This window comes from Rhinopithecus roxellana, chromosome 16 (genome assembly GCF_007565055.1).
Source record: "Rhinopithecus roxellana isolate Shanxi Qingling chromosome 16, ASM756505v1, whole genome shotgun sequence".
Classification (NCBI taxonomy): Eukaryota; Metazoa; Chordata; class Mammalia; order Primates; family Cercopithecidae; genus Rhinopithecus; species Rhinopithecus roxellana.
Window position 1 is genome coordinate 51,044,653 of NC_044564.1, and position 24,237 is coordinate 51,068,889.

The 24,237-nt window shown below is 40.7% G+C and overlaps 1 protein-coding gene across 4 annotated transcripts in view; it reads right to left on the reverse strand.

The window, feature by feature from the left end:
• Nucleotides 1-24,237, reverse strand: part of PGM5 (phosphoglucomutase 5) — a 180,495-nt gene that overhangs the window by 39,346 nt on the left and 116,912 nt on the right. For all 4 annotated transcript variants that reach the window (XM_030920218.1, XM_030920217.1, XM_030920219.1 and 1 more), the window contains exons 9-10: nucleotides 14,424-14,559; nucleotides 10,228-10,411 (exon numbers count right to left, since the gene is read on the reverse strand). In XM_030920218.1, the coding sequence (XP_030776078.1) occupies nucleotides 10,228-10,411; nucleotides 14,424-14,559 (320 nt within the window). The remainder of the gene's footprint in view (nucleotides 1-10,227; nucleotides 10,412-14,423; nucleotides 14,560-24,237) is intronic.

Sequence of the window (24,237 nt, forward strand, 5' to 3'; positions counted from 1 at the left end):
CAATCTGGTGCAGTGTCGCATATATAGTCAGTTGGCCACACCAGGCATGTGAACCTGGAGACAGGACGGCCTCGGAAGAGAGGGACTCTGCAAGCCTAACTCAGATCTTAACTCCCACAGGAAATCACAACGATTTATCTGGAAAGCATCAAGGTGAAGATACTGCTTTGTAACATCTGAACTATATTTTGTAGAAGCGGGCATGCAGCCTAGAAAGCAGGAGATTTGGATTGAACAGACATATCTTTCCACACGCACCCAAAAAAAAAACCCACCTAGAATTACTCATTTTTCTTTAATTTGTAGAGTTACCTGTGAGCATGAGTTCAAAAGTGGTTGAGCAGGCAGCAGTCAGTCCATAGGGTGCTTTTGTGTGAGTTAAAAACAGGTGTCCCCTGTCCCCCCAGCATAGATAAATTGCAGAAAACCATCCTTCCTTTGGCTGGCTTGGACTTCAGCTTCTCCTTCCCCATTAGGCTGGGTGCCTTTGTGCAGTGTGCTGACTGCCCAGCCATACTCAGCTGCCCTGCTCTTGGGAGCAGTTCTCACCCAGCCTTTTTTTTTTTTTAAACCAACCAGCCCTCTTGGGGGCTAACAATTGCAAAGAACTATCTGGGGAAATCAAGGTCAAATGACTCCTTACATGCTCTTTTAAAGCACCCACCTGGAAAAGCCACCCTACGTGATGAGAGGGCTGCTGAAGGGTGAAGATTTGAAAGCTATTCCTTATCCAAATTCCAACACTCAAAACTGGAACAACGGAACAAAATCATGCACGTTCTATTTCCGCATTTCTTTGGCCAATGACTGCTGATCCCTGTTCACACACTATCCACCCCAGTTCTGGGATATTTTGGATTCAGACACACTTTACCCAGACAACAGCATAGCTTCCTCCCTTAGTTCCTGTGATCGTTTGCAGCTTTTCCCTTTTATATTTTTATTTCCTGGTGAAGCTCACCCACCCGACAACACAGAGACATTAATATTCCAATAGAAAGTAACTGTGTTGCCATTCTAGAATGCTTACATGTTTGCTACACATTTTAGGACAATTTTACTACTGACACTTTAGACAATAGTTCTAAAGGAATCAACTTATGTCAGGATAAGGTCATTCTTTATAACAAAACTCCAGTTAACCAGAAACAGAGGGATAAGAACTTCCTGACTAACCAGAAACAGTGTCTCCCTCATTCTATTATCTTTCTTGCTTTTTTAAAAATTTGAGATGAGGTCTCGCAGTGTTGCCCAGGCTGGTCTTGAACTCCTGGACTCAAGCAATCCTCCTGTCTCAGCCTCCCAAGTAGCTGGGACTACAGGCATGAGACATCACACCCAGCTTCCCATTTTATTTTCAAATCAGCTGACAGGTTATCATAAAGCACTGAATATGTGTTTGGCCTTCAGAGGACAAATAGGAAAATCACAGGAAAAGTGGCTAATAGAAATTTTTTTTTTTAATTCATGGTTTTCAAAATGTCCTAGCACAAGGCATAGTTAGTACAATACAGGGCCTGACTGTCTTTATTTTCTCCAACCACAGTGTTGTAGAATGAGCACTGAAGTTGAGAATCCTAAACACAGTTATTGTAGCATCCCATTGAGAATGCCTATAGGAAACCTTAGCTCTTTATCTGGAGAACTAAACAACCCTATAACCACCACATTGTACTGAAGAAAAGTACACAGTCTGATAAAACGGTTTCACCTGGGCTGCCTTCTACCCATTTTTCAGGGTATGGCTTAGATATCACCTCCCCATGGAGAGCTTTCTAGAGCCCTAGTCTGGTTCCCCCTGCCATGCACACCAAATAAGTTCTTCCTCTGTAATATTTTTCAACAAACTCTACGGTAATTAGAGCTTAATATCAATGTATCTTCCCTACTGCATTTTAAGCAGCAGACAGGAATCTCAACTGTCCTGAATACTGTTGTATCCTCAGTGCCAATGAGCTGACTGGCATCTAGTAGGTATTTGGTAAATATTCACTGAATAGATGAAGATGTAAATGAATCTACCTTTAACAACCTTCACCATATTGGACTAAGTTAGGAAAGGAATATATGTTTATGGCAGAGATTCTTTTCAACATCACAATTTTCAAAGAAAAAGGGATTTTTTTTTTAACCCACATCCAATCACAATATACTAAATGTGATAATAGTCCATTCACTTAAACATTTCTGTGACTCAATGTAGAAGGGCTATTTGTGGGTATGCTAACTTTCAGATTTAACCAAATTCTATAGGTGGGTTAATCAGTTTGACTAAAATGATTTCTGAGGCTCTACTTCCAGATGCACAAACCACACTCCAGCAAACGGCACTCCAGCAAAAGGGACAATGATAAATTGTTACGATTACAGTCTCTCAATTAGTTCATTGATTAGGATGTTATCAAAGTTGAAGCTGAGGCCGGGTGCAGTGGCTCATGCCTGTAATCTCAGCACTTTGGGAGAACGAGGCAGGCAGATCACCTGAGGTCAGGAGTTTGAGACCAGCCTGACTAACATGGTGAATCCCTGTCTTTACTAAAAATACAAAAATTAGCCGGGTGTGGTGGCACACACCTGTAATCCCAGCTACTCGGGAGGCTGAGGCAGGAGAATCGCTTGAACCCAGGAGGCAGAGGTTGCAGTGTTGCAGCGAGCCAAGATCACACCATTGCACTCTAGCCTGGGTGACAGAGCAAGACGCTATCTCAAAAAACAAAACAACAACAACAAAAACAAAAAGTTGAAGTTGAAAGTTGACTAGCTAACTCTGAAGAGAGAAGAACTCAATCTTAAAGCTTCAGGTTCTTCAGTTGCTTTTATACAGTGCTAGGGACAACACCTTAGTGAGCTTCTTCATATTTGTTGACCAGGGGTTGGTAGCATCAAGGTACATATTAAAACACCACATGCTGGAAATAAAATGATTTTGAGATTGCCAATTTACTGTTTCTAAATACTGAAATTAAAAAGAGCAGACACCTTCTTGCAAGTTAAAATAACAACTCTAAAAGAAAACTGACTTCAAAATCAGTCTTCAAAGTGTACTTTTTCTCTGAACTGAATTCAAATGGTTCTTTTTTTCTGGGTTAAGGACAACATCAAAATGTTTCCACATAACCTGCTTAACTTGAAAAGGTATTAATCAGCTCAGAGTTAGCCTGACATAATCAAATTGGACTTGGTTTTCCACATCAGCTAACTGGTATGCATTTATTTACATCAGCTTTTTAACCATCAGCTGAACTGTTACTTGCAGATGACTTCAGCACTGGAAGAGTTTCATGATTTTTGAGCTTGTTAGATAGAAATATAGGAGTTGGTTTGGGAGGCTGAAGTGGGCGCATCACTTGAGGTCAGGAGTATCAAACTGGCCAACACGATGAAACCCCGTCTCTACTAAAGATAAAAAAAAAATTAGCTGGGCATGGTGGTGCACACCTGTAATCCCAGCTACTCAGGAGGCTGAGGCACAAGAATCACTTGAACCCAGGAGGCAGAGGTCGCAGTGAGCCAAAATCACACCACTGCACTCCAGCCTGGATGACAGAGCCAGACTCTGTCTAAAAAAAAAAAAAAAAAAAAAAAAAAAGAAAGAAAGAAAGAAAAAGAAAAAAGAAAAAACAACAATATAGGATTTGGATGAGTCATAAAAAGAGACTCAGTTGCTTAAATTTTGCTCCTAAAGTGTCAAGGTTTCTCATTTCAAAGTCAATTTTCAAAATATAGGTCATGGTTCTGGATTGATACCCACCATAGTGGCAATATGCTGTTTCTCAGTGTGGAGCCACTTCTGTCACACTGTCCTTCACTCACAATACCAGGATTGGAGTATTCCTTCTATCAGAGCAGGGGGAGCCTCAAAACTGCGGCACTGAGTGGGGATTCCAGGACTTAGGCCACATGTTAGAGATGGAGAAGAGATCATAGTAAGAGACAATCTTGATAATATTCTTTGGGATACGGACGGTGAAGGGAAGAAAGAGCTCACCCAGCATGATGGATGGAAACCCTCAATGTTTGCACAATGAAGTTGCCCCTGAAGAAAGAGTGGCTCACCCTGCAACCCATATGAATCACACAACTCCTGTCTGTCCTATCTCTTTAGAAGGCATAAACTAGGAACTTCTTTAACTACTTAGCAATTTGATCAAAGTGCTCCCCTATTCTCATTGGAGCTATTGGCTTATTTTTTTCCACTCATACTTGAAGAAAATAGCATCAGTCAGTCATTTATGTGACTAGATTTTGCTTGAAAATGGTGACATTCCTCATGAAGATAGAAGGAAGAACTGCAGTTGTTGAACCATGCCTCATGAAAATGCTTTCTAAATCAAACCGAGTTTCTCTTGGGCCCTGTATAATGGAAAGCACACATCAATTTTTCTCTTGGCATCCAAGGCCACACATACATCAGACACTTGGAGGCAGCCATAGTAAATCCCATGAAACCAAACACACCACATTGAGGCCAGGAAGGTCCCTGGGAGATCATGTCAGGGGTTGAGAACTTTAGGGTTTCCTTTTTGCTCCTTGAATGGTCCCACAGAGCCAGGCAGGATAGACTTCACGGAACATTTCCACAGCAGCAGGGTTCGCAGGAGTAGAGTGGTTATCACCAGAACAGGATTTTAATTTCATTTTGGATGGAGAAGCATTTCTACTTTATCTCTAGAGATGTATGTGAAACAGCATTTTTTCCATGGTTTATTTCCTGACTCTGACCTCAGGTCAAGGACATAAAGGAGACCAAACTGCCTTAAAAAACCTTTTGCTTTCTGAAGCAGAGTGTGTGTGTTGGGGGATGAGAGAGGGGGAGAAATGTGAGTTTGAATCAGTTCCCAAATGACTTAGAAACTGAAGGGGCCTTCTCAAATCTTTACGTGACACTGCAAAATTGTGTGTTTTTTCTCTACTTTTCTTATCACCTGTGGTTCATTAAATGCTTTTCCAAGGATGCTTTTTAAATATAAATAATTTTATTTAACCAATTGCTATCATTTGTTATGTGCCAGGATTTTAAAAGTGTTATCTTGCTTAATTCTCCCAAAGGCTTATATGAGATAGCCACAATTATTATTCCTATTTCACAGATTTTAAAAAAGCAGGTAATAGGGGGGTTGAATAGCTTGCCTAAGATACCCAGCAAGGAGGTGACAGAGTTGAGGCTCAAACCCAAAACTTTCTTTTTTTTTTTTGAGACAGAGTCTCGCTCTGTCGCCCGGGCTGGAGTGCAGTGGCCGGATCTCGGCTCACTGCAAGCTCCGCCTCCCGGGTTCATGCCATTCTCCTGCCTCAGCCTCCTGAGTAGCTGGGACTACAGGCGACCGCCACTTCGCCCGGCTAGTTTTTTGTATTTTTTAGTAGAGACGGGGTTTCACCGTGTTAGCCAGGATGGTCTGGATCTCCTGACCTCGTGATTCGCCTGTCTCGGCCTCCCAAAGTGCTGGGATTACAGGCTTGAGCCACCGCGCCCGGCCAAACCCAAAACTTTCTGACTTTAAGCCGGCACACGCAAACACTGCTCACACGATTTGCAGTGGCACCAAGGTGCCTTGGGTGCTCTGGAGCAGAAAGCTGCGCTTGAAGAGAATTTCTGGATAAAACAGAAAGAGCACAAATTTTGTTTAACAATTCACTGTTGAAAATTATTTGTTATCTACTTTTTTTTTTTTTTAAAGTAAGTAGAATTTAACCCAAACAAGAGATAACTGGGAATCTCCCACTACCTTAGGATCATCAATCTGAGCCTCAAATTTTACTGTAAAGTACTGTTAAAATATAATAAATAGAAGAGTTGGGTGAGTGTTTTCTAACCCAAGGGCACACTGATTATTACTTTTAAAAATATACACCTGGGTGTGTGTGTGTGTGTATGTGTGTGTCTGAAAGAGAGAGACAGAGAGAATAGTTGTATCCTTTTCTTGAACTGATATTCAATCAAATTAAGGATTCTGGTCAGGGGGAGGGCACTGATATTTCTTGAGCATCAGTTAGGTACTTGCCACTGTACCTGAGGCTTCGCATGACTTTCTCTTCGAACTTTCCCCATGATGCATGTGTGATAACTATCACTAGCTCCTCCCCTCAAGTTGAAGTTCAAAGAAGTTAAATAACATGCCTAAAATCACAAATCTAGGCAGTGACAAAGCCAGCCTTCAATCCTGTGTCTATCTGACTCCAACACAAGAGAATACTGAAGAGAACCACAACAATCTGCTTCCTGTAGCAAGCAGATATTTGGCAGTATTATGTCTCCTCTGAGCTTTGCTAACAGAGAGATATAGTTCTGTTTCTCTGTATAGAAATAAAATCTCCTCCTATCTTAATTTAAAAATAATCCATAATATAGTAGGTTGTTTTAAAATAACAGTATTTTAAAATCACAAAGACATAATAACAAGGGTTAGCATCAAAGGTGTGGAGAAACTGGAACCCTCATATACAGTTGGCAGGAATGTCAAGTGGTGCAATTACTTCTGAAGACCGTAGGGCAGTGCCTTTAAGGGTTAAACATAAGTTACCATTTGACCCAGCAATTCCACTCCTAAGTGTGTACCCAGGAGAACTGAAAACCTATCTCTGCACAAAAACTTGTAGATGGATGCCCATAGCAGCATTATAGTGAAAAAGTGGAAATACCTCACATGTCCAACAACAAATGGATGGATAAACAAACTGTGGTACATCCATGTGATAGAATATTACTTGGTAATAAAAGGAATAAAGTACTGATATACGGTACAACATGGATGAACCCTGAAAACATGACACTAAGTGAAAGAAGCTAGTCATAAAGGACAATGTATTATATTATTCCATTTACATAAAATGTCCCAAATAGGCAAATCCATACAGACAGAAAGATCAGGGGTTGCCAGGGGCTGGGGGTTGGAGGGATGTTGGAGGGAAGATGACAGCTGAAGAGCACAACATGTCTTTTCTGGGGCAATGAAAGTGTTCTGAATTGTTTGTGGTGATAACTGCACAACTCTGTAAATATACTAGAAACTGTGGAAGTATGCCCTTTAAATGAGTGAACTGTATGGTATATGAATTGTACCTCAATAAAGATACTATATATTTATATTTTAAAACTGTACCATGAAAAAAACAAATTATGCATTTGGTAGGCTGTCAATAAATATCCACTGAATGAATGCACTGAGGTACTTAATGGCTATTTTAGAACACTAGCTTATTTAAATTCAAATATGTCTTTTACATGTCTGCAGTGTGAAAAGTATGCTTATTTTGCACTATGTTACCTAAAGTGTGCCCCAGACTCAACTATCCCTGGGACTGAATGCTGATGAATGCTGACATCCTGAGAGGGTCTCCACAGCACTGCTATGCAGGGATTCCACCTCTACCCAGCAGGACCAACTGTAGCAAAGGAATCATCTGCAACTTGCCAACAATGGGGATGCTGCTAAGTATTAACTAACTGGTCTCTCATCACCCCCATTGAGCCAAACCCAGACATGCAGAGAAGCTCTGGTGTGTCTCAGGACCACCAGCCAATGAAGATATCACCTGGGTCCTGGAATCTGGGGAAAGGAACAAAAATCTCCTTTCTTTACCAGAAAAATTCCCAGAGCAGATCCTGGTGGCATGTATCTATTTATAGCTACATTTGAGCTCAGAAGAGCAAAGAAGAGACTGGGGGAAATCAATATTGTATCAGTCCATTTTCATACTGCTATGAAGAAATACCCAAGACTGGGTAATTTCTAGCAGAAAGAGGTTTAATGGACTCACAATGATGGTGGAAGGTGAAGGAGGAGCAAAGACACGTCTTACATGGCAGCAGGCAAGAAAGCATGTGCAGGGGAAGTGCCCTTTATAAAAACATCAGATCTCATGAGACTTATTCACTACCACAAGACTGCACAGGAAAAACCCGTCCCCATGATTCAATTACCTCCTACCCGGTCCCTCCCATGACACATGGGGATTATGGGAGCTACAACTCAAGATGAGATTTGGGTGGGGACACAGCCAAACCCTATCAGATACATTCCAGTGTAAAAATGAAAACCAACAGTCAGAGTTATTGAGGGGGAGGGGAAATGAAATAAATAGATGAACTGGAGATCCAGTTGAGGAATTGGCCTGATGTGAACAGTTAAAGAAAATCCAAGGAAAAGGGATCCAAACACTGAGTACATTGAGGAAGAGATAAGGTAGAGGAATAGTGGATTAACAGCAAAACAAATAATCTCAACAGACAAGCTTCTTGCAAGTAGATAAAAATCCATCACTGAGTGCAGATTAGACCACTTTCTTAAAGGAATGGTTTCTAAGCCTTCCTTGTCAGTGAGCAAAAATATCCCAAGGATACTTTTAAAAACACATTATTTTATATCTCTTGAATTCTACATCAAAATGAGACTTGGATCTAAGAAAAGTTTGTAAAATGGAAGTGGGAATGTGGTCCAAAACTGGAAAAGACCTATCCAGGGCACAGGGGCTCAAAGATGCCAGCTGAGCTCCTGACTTCACATCTCCAAGGACTGATTCATTGGTGTTATTTCAGAGTGAATTCAGTCCAGTCTACAAGCAAGCTTCCTTGAATGAAACAAAACACAACAAAAGATATATTGTGCACCCCATACATAAAAGATAGCTAGGAGCTTTTGGGTATTTTATTTTATTTCATTTCATTTCTAAAGCAATTCTGTGAAATAGGTATTTTACAGATGAGGAAGAAACTATGGCTCAAATCAAGCAACTTTCCCAAAGCCACACACTACTAAGCAGTAGGGGTAGAATTTTATTCTGAGTTTTCTAAATTCTTACCCACTATTTTCTCTACTGCCCTGTGTATTTTCAAAGCGGGGTTATAATCAATTTGTTGGGTCAGGGAAGGGCTTCTATAATGAAGGACTGGTGTTTTGATAGAGATGAAAGATCATCTAAGCTAACCAGAGAGAGAACTAAGCTAATCAGAAAGAGAATACTGAGATAGTAACAAGAGGCATTAGACTTTGGAGTATCTGCAAGTCAAGGGACTGTAGGACAAGGAGGACATAGGAAATACTAGTCAAATTAAAATAGCAGTAACTGCCATTGTATGTAGTCCCAAAATATCTGCAGCTTTGACTTAACACTCTGTACTTATGAAGAATATATAAAAAGATAAGAATTTGGAAATTTTAGAATGGAACTTCTCTTAACATTGCTCAAGTTATGTTATTTAGACTGTAAACGTTAACATGTGCTTCCAGAAGGGTCAATATTTGCTATGGCCAGCAAATAAACCAAACTGAGAAGAGAAATAATCATAGTAGCTACCAACTTTGCTTACATAATTCATAAAGACAAGACCTTAATAGAAGCTGCAGTTGATTTACCTACTTATCTATGATGCTTAGTCTGAACTGCATGTCTTCCTTTTGGGTTTTCTGGGTACCAAACCCACCCAGCTAAGCTCCTGTGATTTTTTTTAGTGACATAAGGTAATAGAAAGTAAAATATCCCTGTACCTGGGGGCCCCAAGGACAGGGATCTTTAGTTCTTGGTAACTTTTCTGAATCCGTCACCAATAATGGCCACCACATACAAGCACCTGCAGCTACAAACATTTCAGAAGGAAATATTGGGTCTGTATTTATTTGACATATTGGTCTATCCATTACCAAGTGGAAAGAATACTGGACATAGAGTACTCATGTTACTTTTGTTGCTGTTGTTTGTTTGTTTTTTGTGTGTGTATGTGTATGTATGTGTGTGTTTGAGACATGGTCTCACTCTGTCTCCCACGCTGGAGTACAGTGGTGTGATCACGACTCACTGCAGACTCAACCACCTGGGCTCAAGCGATCTTCCCACCTCAGCCTCCCAAGTGGCTAGGACTACAAGTGTGTGCTACCATGCCCAGCTATTTTTATTTTTTATTTTTTTGGTAGAGATGGGGTCTCACTTTGTTGCCCAAGCTGGTCTCGAACTCCTGAGATCAAAAGTGATCCTCCCACCTTGGCCTCCCAAAATGCTGGGATAACAAGCATGAGTCACTGTGCCTGGCCAGAGAAGGCCCGTGTTCTAATCTACCCTGTGCACTAACTTGTTAGGTGTCCTTCATCAAGGGCTTTCTTCTTTCCTGGGTGCAGAGTTTTCATCTATAAAGTGAGGTCATCTTAGATCATCCCTAAGGACCTCTCCAGTTCTAGGACATATTGGCCTCTGGTTCTGCCTGATAACCTGTCTTAGTGATTTCCTAGCAAGTACCTGTTTCTTGGTCACAGTGCCATCCACAGGGTCCACGTATTCAAAGCTATCCGTCTTCGCCACACTGTAGACATGGCTCCCCACAGCAAACTGCTGGCCAATGAAGGATTTGTCTGTGACCAGGGCCTCCAGGTCCCTCATGATATAATATGTCGTCTTGGGATCCAACCCCTCATAGTCAAACCTGGTGAGGACACAGGAGGAACAGAAACCTAATCAGAGAACCAGCAACTGGGTGGCCCGCTTACAGTCATCTAATCATTGGTTCTGTTTTCAGGGAAGGACAGCACAGAAATGCACCTTCAACTGATCTCCCCTCCTCCATCTGACCCTTACAATCCATTCCCCATACAGCGGCCAGAGTAATCTTGTAAAAATCAGATCATGCCACTTTCTATTGAATCCCTCTATAAATTCCCATCACATTGAGAACAAAACTCAACACCTTAACCTCAGTCTATCAGGCACTGTGGGATCTGCCCTTGCCCACCTCTTTGACTCGACTTTGTTCTGTCTTTTTACCCTTGTTCACTGACTCTAGCCACACTGGCCTCTTCTCCAGTGCACATTGACATTGCACCCATTCCTGCCTCTGGGCCCTTACGCTTGCTGTGTGTTCCCTCTACCTTGTACATTCTTCTGCCAGCTCTTCAAATACCAGGCTCATTCTCTCCTTCCATTTTCAAACCCATTGTCACCATTAGAATGTGACCTTCTCTGACCATCTAAGGCAGCTTCCCCACTCTGTCTTCTTCTCTCATCACCCTTTATATTTTCTTTTGGTAGTTACCCCAAACTGTATGTATTTTGTTTTTATATTTGTTTATCTATTAATTATCTGTCTTTGGCCACCAGAATGTGAGCTCCAGGAGGACAGATACCTTAGCTGTCTTGTTCTCTGCTACTTCTGGTACATAGTAAGTTCTATGTAAGTAGAATGGAATGAAAAATGGGAGAAATGGAAGGAAGGAAGGAAAGAGAGAAAAAACAAGGTAAAAAGAAAGGGAGAAGGGGAACTGAGCATGCTATAGAACTCTTGGAAACTTGGAAGACATGTCACAATTGTTCCATTCAAAAAAGACCTCCTAGCCAAGAGTATCAAATGTAACAATGGGACTGGAAGTCAATTAGAAAAAAAAGACTAAAAATAATACCAATTGCATTTGTCATTGTGGGGTTTAAAATATGATGATGTATACCAAGAGTTGGCACAGTGCCAGGCACTGGTGCTGAAAAAAGCTAACTACTTTTATTTGCCATCACTACCATAAAGAAACAATATTTTACAATGTCAGGTGGTCTTGGCTGAGACCTAATGGCACACCTAGAAGTGTCTGTTTAAGAAGGAAGCCATAGGAGGGGCAGCTGCACCCAAGTCACTGTGGAGGATCTTACATTTGGGCTTCCTGTAGCATAGAAAAAAGGATGTGAGTTCTCAGAGTGAACTGGAAGAAGGAAGCTCTAAATAGTTGTTACTACTTTTTTCCACTTAAAATCTTTTAAGACATCCAGTAAACATCAGCATATTAGCCAAGATGCAAAATATGGAATAATACCATGTCTAGCAATGGGTCCCCTGCATCTATATCCCTTTCTTTTATTCTCTTCCTCCTACACAAGGTGTTTTTTTTTCAGCCTCAGACGCATAAAAAAGGAACTCCCTCAGAACATTCTTTTTCAGCAGTGCATATATTCTGAGACTGCAGTGACTTTAAAGGTAGACATTTGGGGAAGATAGAAACCTAAACCTAACCAAGGAGAAAGGGGCAGGAAGACAGGAGAAGAGAGTCTAGCAGGAGATAGAGAGGCATTGAAAGAGATTCAGGAGTTGAAAAAAATCCACTAGTATGATAGATCACATTCAGTCTAGGGTTGAGAATCATCAGATTCGTTTGCCCAAACGTTCACCTTCATATACAAGCAGGATCTAGCACTGCCTTCCACCCCCAAATCCCCAACTGACAACTACCAATAACAACACACTTTCAAGGAAGAAACTCTGAAATGGAGGATTCCTTCTGGGGTCTACTCATACAAGGAAAATAATCTGGAAGATTTTCTCAGATATTCAGGCTCAGTATTAGTTAAAGTGAAATTATTATTTTCAGCCTGCCAAGAAAATTGTCAAGCGAGGAATAATTACATTTCCCAAGCACCTTTTAATTTGCCATTTGCTGGGGGTTGAAGAAAATGTTTACCTTTCATTCTATGTATTTTCTCCTCCCTTTTTCTTTATTTCTGTGATCTTTCTGGACAGAAATCTGAAACATAACTCAATGTCCTAGAAGAAATTAAATCTATCACATATTATTCTCTAATATGGTATTTGTTATGAAGAAGTAATTATCGTGTAAGCCCTTGGCCACAAAAAATAAACTACATTATAAATACAGTTATCATAACACCGATTATTCAAGACACCAGCTGAAACCTAGATAATCATTCCACAAATTATGAGGAACACGTCTCTGATTTAAAGCGATCTCACTAGGTCAGAGGTTGTCAATTATAATATATTTTGTCATGTTGGACTTTTTGGAACAGCTTCATGCAACTGAAGAATGTCATCTGCCAATTAACTCTTGGTATGCCAAGAAAAAAAAACCACACACGAATCAGGGGGTTTTGGTACTTGTTAGAAATAATGATGAGTAAACCAAGTTTCTACCTGTCCTGAGAATTCATTTTTTATGATACATTGAATAATTTGAGGTGCTTTGCAAGCTATCACATCCCCAGCTTTCTTGACTAAATGGGAACTAAGAATATGATGTCATTGTTGTCTACATCTCCCAGAAGGTTGCAATCTCTTTGATTTAACGAGTACAATCATGGGCTTCTTTATTCTCTGATACACATCTAAGTAAAAGGCTTCTTAACAGAAGAAATAATCACCTTATAAGGGAAGCCTAAAGCTCTCTTTCTGTCCCTTGAGCTCTTGAAACACAACCAAACATTCAAAGTAGTTAACTGTTCATAAACAAAGCAAAATGAGTCACAATCTTTGTTTTTAATACAGAGTCTCTGAGACTATCCAAGGATTCCCTTGCCCCACCTCCAAGTTCTTTACAGTTAACATCGTTTCCTACTCCCTCCTCCTAACCCATGGCTTGGTTCTTGTTATGTGCACATATCTAGCATACCTAGGTTCACACTCCTAGCAAATAACCACACTTCCAGAATACTCTTACTTTCATTTACTTAAACAACAGGAAAGTGACATAGACCCCCAACCCTAAGTTCCTACCCACTGATCTTTCCTTTCCTTCCTTCCAAAATAATGGTTTCCTTTTCTGTACTTCTTTTCCCCCGTTTTTTTGTTTATTTGTTTTGTTTGTTGTTGTTTTTGAGATGGAGTCTCACTCTGTTGCCCAGGCTGTAGTGCAGTGAGTGGTACAATCTCCACTCACTACACCCTCCGCCTCCCAGGTTCAAGCGATTCTCCTGCCTCAGACTCCCGAGTAGCTACAGGTGGGCACCACCAAACCCAGCTACTTTTGTATTTTTAGTAGAGAAGAGTTTCACCATGTTGGTCAGGCTGGTCTCAAACTCCTGACCTCAGGTGATCCACCTGCCTCGGCCTCCCAAAGTGCTGGGATTACAGGCATGAGCCACCATACCCGGCCTGTACCTCTTTTCATGAGGATAAAACTTTAGCAATATCTGGGGCTCTTGAACCATGAGGTTCCTTCAAAGGGTGCCAGCTCAGGCATCTTGGACATTGAACCTGATTATTGGTGAGGAGGTAAGACAGAGGTAGAGAGAGGATTATGAAAGCACCCCAACCTGTCACAGCTTCTGTGTCTGCCTTTTTTACTTGATAAATATGGATGGAAAACCAACAGGAAATGCCTCTGGTTTGACTGCATGACTCTCACAGCCATGATAGTAACCAAGTAACTTTTCAAAGCTCTGCAGTTCAGAGTTCGTCTTGAGATGGATATCTACCTTATAAGCATTGATGAAAAGATTACAGAGTGATGTCACGAGGAGAAAGGAAATTGGTGCCTTCCAGCTTGGTAGCCTTTGACACCATCCCCAACCATCTATAAGGGGTGATTCAGCTCCAGCCTCTGTGTTCCTCAGATCTTCTGGGAAGATGCCTCCTTTTTAAGGTTCTAGCCCATTAGTTTTAGAAACCTGTTCTAGGAGTAGTTCTTCAGGGTCTATACAGAGACCCTTCCCCTTCTCCTTACCTGCAATAGTAGTGGCGGCCAAATTTGGCCCAGTGATCTCGGACAATTTCCTCCACACTCTGCTTCCGGGCAGCAATAATGGAGAGCCAGACCAAGACAGCCCACAGGCCATCCTTCTCTCGGAGGTGGTCAGAGCCTAAGGGTGAAAGAAAAATTCTACTGAGGATTCATTTCTGGGAGCAAAGCAAAAGCTAAATGAACTAAGAAGATCAGTTAGCAATTGAGTGTTATGTAGACATCATCACCTCTTTATATTCTTCAAAGCACTTGTCCTTATTTGATGATTTAATGTCCTTATTTAAATGATTGGATCTATTTATCCATTATGTTAAATATGTGTCTCCTAATACATTTGCATTTCTGAAAAATATGCAACTGAAATTCAAATAAAATAATAACAAAAAGTAAAACTTGGATTCTGAAGGAATCAGAGAGCCAAGTTGACATCTCATTAGCCCAATGAGATTATTCATTTATTCAGTAAATATTTGGTGACCCCTACAATATATCAAGCATTGTTCTACATCTTGGGGTAAAGTAGTGAATAAGATACTTCTTTACTCATAAAGTTCGAATCCAAGTAGATGGAGTTAGGTAGAGAAAGGCGAAGAAAAGTAGATAAGAGAACAAGATGCATCAAATAAGGACAAGTGCTTTGAAGAAAATAAAGAGGTGATGATGTCACAGAGCATAACAGCACCAAAAGCTGCTTTACCTAAGGTGGGCTGGCGGTCCCCCCACCCAACAGATATGTCCCCCTGGAACCTGTGAATGTGACCTTGTTTTGGGAAATACTCTTTGCAGATATAATTAAGTTAGGAATCTTGAGGTGAGATTATCTCAATCTCATCTGGATTATTCAGGTAGCACCTAAATACAACGATAAACGTTCTTGTAAGAAGAGGAGAAGACACAGAAGAGGAGAAATACAGACGGGCAAGCTACATGCAGATGGAGGCAGAGATTACAGTTATGCCGCCACAAGTCATAGAACGTGTGGAGCCACCAGAAACTGAAAGAGGCAAGGGGAATCCTCCTCTACAGCCTTCCAAGGAAGCATGGTCCTGCCAACACCTTGATTTTAGACTTCTGGCCTCCAGAACTATAAGAGAATACATTTGTACTGCTTTAAGCCACCCAGTTGGTGGTGATTTGTTATGACAGCCCTAGGAGATTAATACAGATAGTTAGGGTTTGCCCCCACTGAGGTAATGGCATCTGAGCTGACACCTGAGAAGGAGTTAGCCACGCCAAGATCTGGGGATGACATATTCCAAGCTAGGGCACAGAAAAAGCAAAGTCCCTGAGGTAGGAATGAATAGAGAAGCTAAATCCCACAGCTATTCATATAGAAAGTGTTAGAAGCAGTTCTTACTGCATCATGCACACAAATGAAGACTGCAGTCTAAATGACCAGCTTCCTGTGCAATGAGAACCCAGAAGAGTGTGTCACAGGCCCATTTAGGTATCTGTTAGCCAATTATAAGCTCTCTCTGAAGTGAATAAAGCCCTGAATGGAAAGAAATGTGTCGTATTGTGAGACATGTGATATTCTGGCGAAAGCTTTAGAATTAGGGCTTAAACCAAATTGCTACCTCACAGATGTGTGGAAAGTTATTACAAAGTCATTAATTCCCCTGAGCCTCAGCTTCTCATTTGTAAAATGGGGACCCCATCACCCATTTTGCGGCACTGTTGTATCAACTTAATCAAGTTAAGAGGACAAGCTCTAGAGTTAGATTTCTCATGTTCTAATCCTGGCTCAGTCATTTAGCTTTGTTTGCAGTACTGATCTATAACCTATGGACAATAACATCCCCGACCCCATGGGGTTACTGTCAGGATTAAGCAAGTAAATATGCCTAGATGTTTAGAACGGTGACTGGGATATCACACATTTTTGCTGTTGATCTTGTTGGTGATTTTAATAAAGCTGTGTGCATTACCGCAAGGTGCTGATTCCTCAATACACGCTTTCAGAAATTGTTCTTGGTTATTCATGTAATTTTATCCTCTAACTCTAGCAATAGTAACATCTTAAGAAACAGGACTGGGTCCATGGGGTGGACCTTCTTGCAGCAGGGCAATGAGAATGGACAACAGTGCTCTTGGGTTTCGGGACTATGAAACGTACATAGAAAATATGAAAACCGACAAGGGAGACCCAGTGCCACAGAGCTGTTTAACCCCTGAAAATGGGATCAAACAATACTTAAGTCAAACATCTTTGACAACTTCTAACTAAAGCTACAGACCATTTATCGTGCTTGTGACATTTATAGTGTTAAATGTTAAATATTTTTTCTCAATAAGGAAAACATGCAAACCTGAGGGTGGCCATGAAGGTACTAAAATCAATAAGAGAAAGGGTCAGGTTTTTAGTTCTTCCTATACACTGATCAAGGGTCTGCTAATGGCACTGCTGGATGTCCAGCTGTGGTTGACTCTGGGTTAACAGGACCCTGGGCATTAATCATCACACCATGAAGTGTCTTTAATCTCATCCAGTGAATTCTTCACACTGCTACAAAAATGGAAGAAGTTTGGAAGACTGAGTTAGCTCCATGGCCAACTGCCAAAAAACAAGTCTAGGAAACCCTGCCCAGTGGGATCATTTCAAAACCTTTTGTCCTTTTATAGCTGAAAAAAAAAATCACTTTTATTTACTGGCTAGAGAAAAATACCCTTTTGTTCTAAAACGTGGGCTTTGTGTACCTTCGAACTCCAGCTGGATTACATTACCTAGAGATAGAACCATTAGATGCTGTTAAATCTGTGAGATAAGATGTCATAATTTAGTGCTAGAGGGACATAAAGTTCTTTTAGTTGGATAAACAAAAAAAAACCCACCTCAACATTTGTAGCCAATTGCATAGTAAATTGTGAGTTGGCTTGAAAATCCTTGCCTCCAAGTTAAACATTTGCCAAGGTTAATAAGGGGCTGCTGATGAAGTAAAATTAACAATGCCCTTTAGAGTTCTTTGAGTTTGGGACAGAGACATTAATGATGCTTCAATTACACAGATGTTTTCACTGGATGATTATAGTGTATTTTGGAGTGGGTTTGGGGGCTATAACTCTCCTTTTAAAAAGCCTTTCAGGCAAGTGAACGCTAATGCTATATCAGCGACAGGCAGATTAAACAAGAAATGCCAGAAAGCACAAAGGCATCAAACGGTTTTCTAAAATCCCACTATAAACAGAGTAAAAATGGGAGTAGAAATGTTCACGCTATATATATAACAGGGATAATAGGCTGGATATTTTTTAATGTTTTCATAAGTCAATAAGAAAAAGAGAAACCTCAACGGACAATGGCATGAAAGGGCACAAGCATGCAATTTTCAGAGGAAAATACTGACAGTCAACATTGGAACAAAAGTTCACCCTCATTGTGGTCGAAGAAAAGTATGTAAAATGGGATACCATCTGGGGCCTGTCAGGTTAGCAAATGTTGGACGGGGGAAGAGTTAACTTGGCAATAATGATCAATAGTCTTTAAAAATATCATTCAGCTTTCGACCCAGCTATTTTATTTCTTAACCTTAAGTCATAGGACATTCAATGAAGTAGATAAAAGGATAAAGAAAAATTGGAAAAATATTGTTTTATTTTTCTGAGACAGGGTCTTGCTGTCACCTGGGCTGGAGTGCAGGGGTTCGATCATGGTTCACTGCAGCCTCGACCTCCCAGGCTCAAGTGATCCTCCCACCTCAGTGTCTCTAGTAGCTGGGACTCTAGGTGCACACCACCATGCCTGGCTAATTTATTTATTTACTTTTTTAGAGGTGGGGTCTCACTATGCTGCCCAGGCTTAATTGTTGAACAATAGGATCATTGTACAAAATTTATTCAAAACCTTGTGTGTAGACAAAATAAATCAAATAAGAATCTTTGGTAACACAGAAAACCATGTTTATTCAATTCTTTTTATTTTATTTTATTTTTATAGTTTCAGGAGGTACAAGTTCATGGATATACTGCCTAGTGGCTTTTAGTGTATTTATCACTTAAATAGAAAACATTGTATCCAATAGGTAATTGTTCATTCCATTTTAATAAATGAAAAATCAGTTTACTAAAAAAGAATATTCAGTATATTTTTATAAAAAATATGTGTATATGTATGTGCACAGGTAAACAGAAGAATATTCACCAAACTGTTAACATGGTTATTATCTCTGAAGTGGTAGAAATGCAGATGTTTTTCCTTTCTTTCCTCTTAAATATTTTCACAACAATGTATTATTTCATTAGAAAAAAATAAATTTTTAAAGTTGTTAGCCGGGCACGGTGGCTCACACCTATAATCACAGTACTTTGGGAGGCTGAGGTGGGTGAATCACCTGAGATCAGGAGTTCGAGACCAGCCTGGCCAACATGGTGAAACCTTGTCTCTACTAAAAATACAAAAAAAAAAAAAAAAAAAAAATTAGCCGGGCATGGCGGCACACACATGTAATGCCAGCTACTTGGGAGGCTGAGGCAAGAGAATCATTTGAACCCAGAAGGTAGAGGTTGCAATGAGCTGAGATCACACCACTGCACTTCAGCCTGGGCAACAAGAGTGAAACTCCATCTCAAAAAATAAAAAAAAAAAAATAAAGAAAATTGTCAATGGTGCATAGAAATTCACATTTAAAACATGCCTTTTCTAGAGTCATATAGTTGGGCTCATCTAGTATGTATTTTTTTTCTGATTGTCTTCTTTTGCTTAACAATATGCATTTACGGTTCCTTCATGTCTTTTTATGGCTTGAGAGTGCATGACTTTTTAGCACTGAATAACACCAGCACAATTTTTGAAGCTTGCTGCCTGGCTAAGGACATTGCAGGGAGAATGTACCCATATTTCCAAAGCTGTAAGTACCACTCACCTTGTCTTTCTCATCCAACCTAGCCCAACCCAAAGCCCATGCAACCTTACTCTGAGCAGCCCTGAGAAGCAGCCAGTTCCACCCACACACCAGAAAGAGGGTGCTAAGCTCTTCTCTGCCATAACTCCAACAAAAACTGGTACAAAAAAAGAAGGCCTTTTTTTTTTTTTTTTCTAGAGAAATATCACTGTTCTCCCTCCACCCAAATTAAACTTTGAATTTTCTCAATCTTCAAAACCATGCTACGTGAGCTAGGCAGTACACTAGTAAGTGTATTGCCCTCACAAAAGAAAAGGAAAAATAAAGAGAATGCTCAATCATCTTAAAGGTGTTTTCTTCACATGGAAACATCAGTGTGGACACAGCTCAATAAAGCATCACATGCATTACTAACAGATCAAGCCACTACAGCTGAAACTCAGATAAGGAAATTCTAAATTTGTCAATTAGGAAAAATATAAGTCAATTTGCACCTGTTGCCAGCTCCAAGTTGTAACATAGGTTAACAATTTTCAAGTCTGCACTGCACATTAGAATCACCTAAGGAACTTTTAAAAAATACCAGCTCTCAGGTCTCACCTTGAACCAATAAAATAAAAACTTTTAATGATGAGGCCCAGGCATTGGTATTGCTTTTTAAAAAACTCCTTGGGTGATTTTCACAGGCAGCCAGGCTTGAGAGCCACTTGCTTCAGCAGAAAGGCACCAACCCTATGCATTCTCATGTTTGGGGCAGATTGCCTGGGGGTAGTGAGTTAGGCCTCTTCCTCTTTTTACTTGAATGTGGTGCTAAGGGAAAGCAGCCATTGGTCTCCCATTTAATGCACGGCTCTGACCTTGCTAACATGAGGGTTCTCACTGGAGTCAGCTTCAGTATCAAGGTCTCTCCTTGCCATTTTCATCTGGAAAACTGAGGACCTTGCCAGCTTTGGAATGACCAGCTCATCCTAGTTTGCATGGGATTTTCCCACTTTTAGCACATAAAGTCCCACATCCCACCGAACTTCTTAGGCCTGGACAAACCAGGATTGTTGGTCATACAATAAGAAAGGCCACTCACTCAAAGAGGTTCCTGATTATTTTTGAAGCACAATTACAAGGAGGATAAATTCCACTCTAAGAAGAAAGCAGCAAGGCACCAGGCACTGTGCTTGGGGATTTTATGCATCTATTATTTAATTTCCATAATTTGATAGCCCCCTTTTACAAATAAGAGATTGAGCTTAGGTCATCTGTATGAGGTCACACAGCTACTAAGTGGTAAAAAGAGGGTTCCAAGTTGGGCAATTTGGCTCCAAAGCCTATGGACAACTGCCACTGGATTATCCCAGCAATGCTGTGACCCTCAGGAGTTGCAAGAAAGCAGGTAAAGCATCCTATGTGATGAGAGCTGGGGCAGGCTTTCTAAAGGACAAGCTGCAAATTTTCCCTGTATTTCTCCAGTTTACCTTTTTTCATTTAGAAATGGTTTTCATTAATTTGCAGTGAAATTCTTCTCATCCTTTTTCAGCTACTCAAGACAAAACTTTGTCTTTGAAAAATAGTGGAGTTATGAGGTTGAAGTGGGGTCACTCTTTTTGGGTGGATCTGAGATTTGAGAACATGCTACAGAATTGTGATGGAGATAGATCGATTGGTAGACTGATAGATTGATTTTCATTTCTCAAAACACTTATGTTCAGATCTTTAACATCAGGCAAAAAAGCAAGGCTCACTGAAAAAAAAGTCACCTTCTGTGCTTAAAAAAATGTTCTTAAATGTACCAATGTTCATCAACTAGAGAACAAAGCTCTCCTGCATGTAAGTCTGTCAGAGCCAGGTGTGAGTGCAGAAGAGTCAGACAGCAGCAAAGGACACATCCTGTGCTGTGGGCAATGTGGCTCCCAATGAATAATTCTATGTCACAACACATTTAATAAGTAAAATAATAATAAATAATGTTTCACACAAGGCTGATATCCTGACCACAGCAACACCCTATAAACTCCCTGAGGGAAGGGCCTGTGTCTGAAATTACTCCTCACTCTACCCTGGGCTGGCTCATAGAAGGTGTGCAGTAAATGTTCATTGAATGAATAAATGAATGCCTCTCTAGTATGTAGTACATTTAATTCATCAGATTTGCTCCTCACTAAGGGTAGCTAGTTAGAAGCAACCTGAAATATCATGATGGAAGAAACCTACAGATCATCCCCTCAGACGAAGTTGTCTCGCAGTGAGGAAACTGAATCCCAGAGAAGCTAAGCTGTTTGTCCAAGAGAGGGGGAGTCAAGATGGAAGCTGGGTCCCTTAACCTCTCATGCCGTGCTGTTTACATGACACCATTCTCCCAAGTCACCTGGCATTCCTTCCACCTTCATCCAAAAGAATAACCAGGAGGGGACTGGCGAGGGTGGGAAATGACTCATTAGCATGACCTGAAAATAGCAGCAGCAGATACTGTGAAACCAGCAAGGTAGGGTTTGAATTGTGGCTCGGCCAGTGCGACCTTGGCCAGCGGCTTGACATTCCTCCCTAAACCTCAATGACTTCATCAATAAAATGGGGTCATTAGGGTTCCTACCCCATCATTGTGAAGAAGACTCTAAAATAAAGTACAAGCAGTGCTAGGAATTGTGTCTATCATTTAGGAGGCATCAAGCCATCCATCTCAGAACAGGGAGCACATTAACCATATCATGGCCAGCCAGCTGGCACACTTCCCTCACAGAGCATACCAGCATGTTCCTAACTCATATATCCCAACTCATTTTTTTTTTTTTTTTTTTGTCACCAAGGCAGATAGGAACAACAGGACTCTTTAAGAGTTGTCTTTTTCTTTTAGATGGAGTCTCACTCTGTCACCCAGGCTGGAGTGCAATGGCACGATCTTGGCTCATCACAACCTCCACCTCCTGAGTTCAAGCAATTCTCCTGCCTCAGCCTCCTGAGTAGCTGGGAGCCTGTAGGCACCTGCCACCACGCCCGGCTAATTTTTGTATTATTAATAGAGATGAGGTTTTACCATGTTGGCCAGGCTGGTCTTGAACTCCTGACCTCAGGAGTTCACCCTCCTTGGCCTCCCAAAGTGCTGGGATTACAGGTGTGAGCCACCACACCCAGTCTCTCTCTCTCTCTCTCTTTTTTTTTTTTTTTAAAGAGACAGGGTCTTGCTATGTTGCCCAAGCTGGCCTTGAACTCCTGGCCTCAGGCAGTCCTCCTGCCTCAGCCTCCCACATAGGCACAAACCACCATACCCCATTTAAGAATCGTTCCTTGACAGGTCATACACTGAACCAAAAATCTCGCCAGTGGCTTTTAAGGTTGAAGACCTGTCACTTCTACAGTCACTATACTGTGTTCTCAGTGGGGCCACCTAGTAACTAGTAGTCTCCTAGAATGCAGATTGGGAAGCCTCAAAGCACAACTTTAGGGATTGTATCTAAATCCCAAGGGACAGTTCTCCTTGTTAAAAGTCCCTTACTAGACACTGGGAAAAGAACCCCTTAGTCGGTTTGCAAGTCTTCAGTCTCTGACCAAGGGCCATGATGTCCCCGTCAGTACTAGGATACTCTGGTCAGTACAGATGTGGTCTCGGAAGCCCCACTCCTTTGTTTCTGCTCCACAGTTAGGTGTCACACAACACTCCCTCTTACCACTTTTCATCAGCTTGGAGGATTAATAGAAGGATCAATGGAACTGGGACCATTGAGACTCCAAGAAAGGGATCTCAGGTAATGGAGACATTCTTCCAATGCTAAGTGAGAGTTCTGTTTCCCGGCACAGGTGTTGATCATTCACAGAAGATCCAGAAGGGAGTTTCAATTTTCTGGCTTTATAAGAAGGCTCACAGGGATGTCAATCACAGCACCTCTGTGCTCTGGCCCAGCCTAGATTGAACTGCATACATGCACTCAGACTGTTTCAAATAGCCCCACAGAGAAACTGCTCATCTAGCACTGATAATGCTGTCATCATGGCCTCCTAACCCCACATCTGCAACCCAGCCAAATTTATACAAACTGGCAACAAACAAGAAAAAGAAGTGCAGTAGGACCTCAGTAATCTGAAATGCATGGCTATAAGGCCTCTTTCTCTCTCCTAGAGACTAGAGTCGGCAGATGCAAAAACAGACAAATGTAGAGGGAATAACCATCCAGATAGGCAATGGACTAAAGTTTTCCCATATTTTACCTTTTGAAGACATAAAATAGTAAATGTAATAATTGTATAAATAAGAGACAGTTAAACTTATTCAGTGTTTGTGCAACAGCACTACTGTGAACCCAATCTTCAGTTAGGATATACATCATTCATATGTGAAATATAAATGAAGAAAGAGGCGTGGCCCTAAACATGTTACAAACTCTACAACTCTCAGGGGAAATAAAATGTTCATTCATAAAGTAACTGGAGAATAATAACATAAACCATAAGACAATAAAGCACAAAGTGACTATGCTAAAGTCAGTAAGAATTTGGTGCATACAAAAGATCACTAAAGCTGGAACCTAGCCCACTGTTGAACATGGCTATTTCTGTTATTGTCAACAACCACAGGCATAAGAAATAAACAAGTTAATACAACAAATTATAAATACTTTAAAATCTGTTTAGTAACACTAGTTTCAGGAAGGGAGATCTTCCTAGAAGCATGTTGTTAGCTATTAGTTTGTGCTGATGATTATAATGATTGAGAATATTTAAAAATTATATTTTATATAATTCTAATTTTATCACTCATAACATTTCTCCCCATCCCTTTCCAAATAATCTATATTTGTGCGATTTTGTTTTATAAACCTTCCCAAATCTTGGGATACCCAAACACCCAGATCTTCAGAAACACATCCATTTAAGGATGACAAAAAGATAACTACTAGTAATGCAAGGAAGAAATGACAAAATGAAAATTCTTTGTTTCTTCCTTCTACCCACCTACCTTCCATTCATCTTTC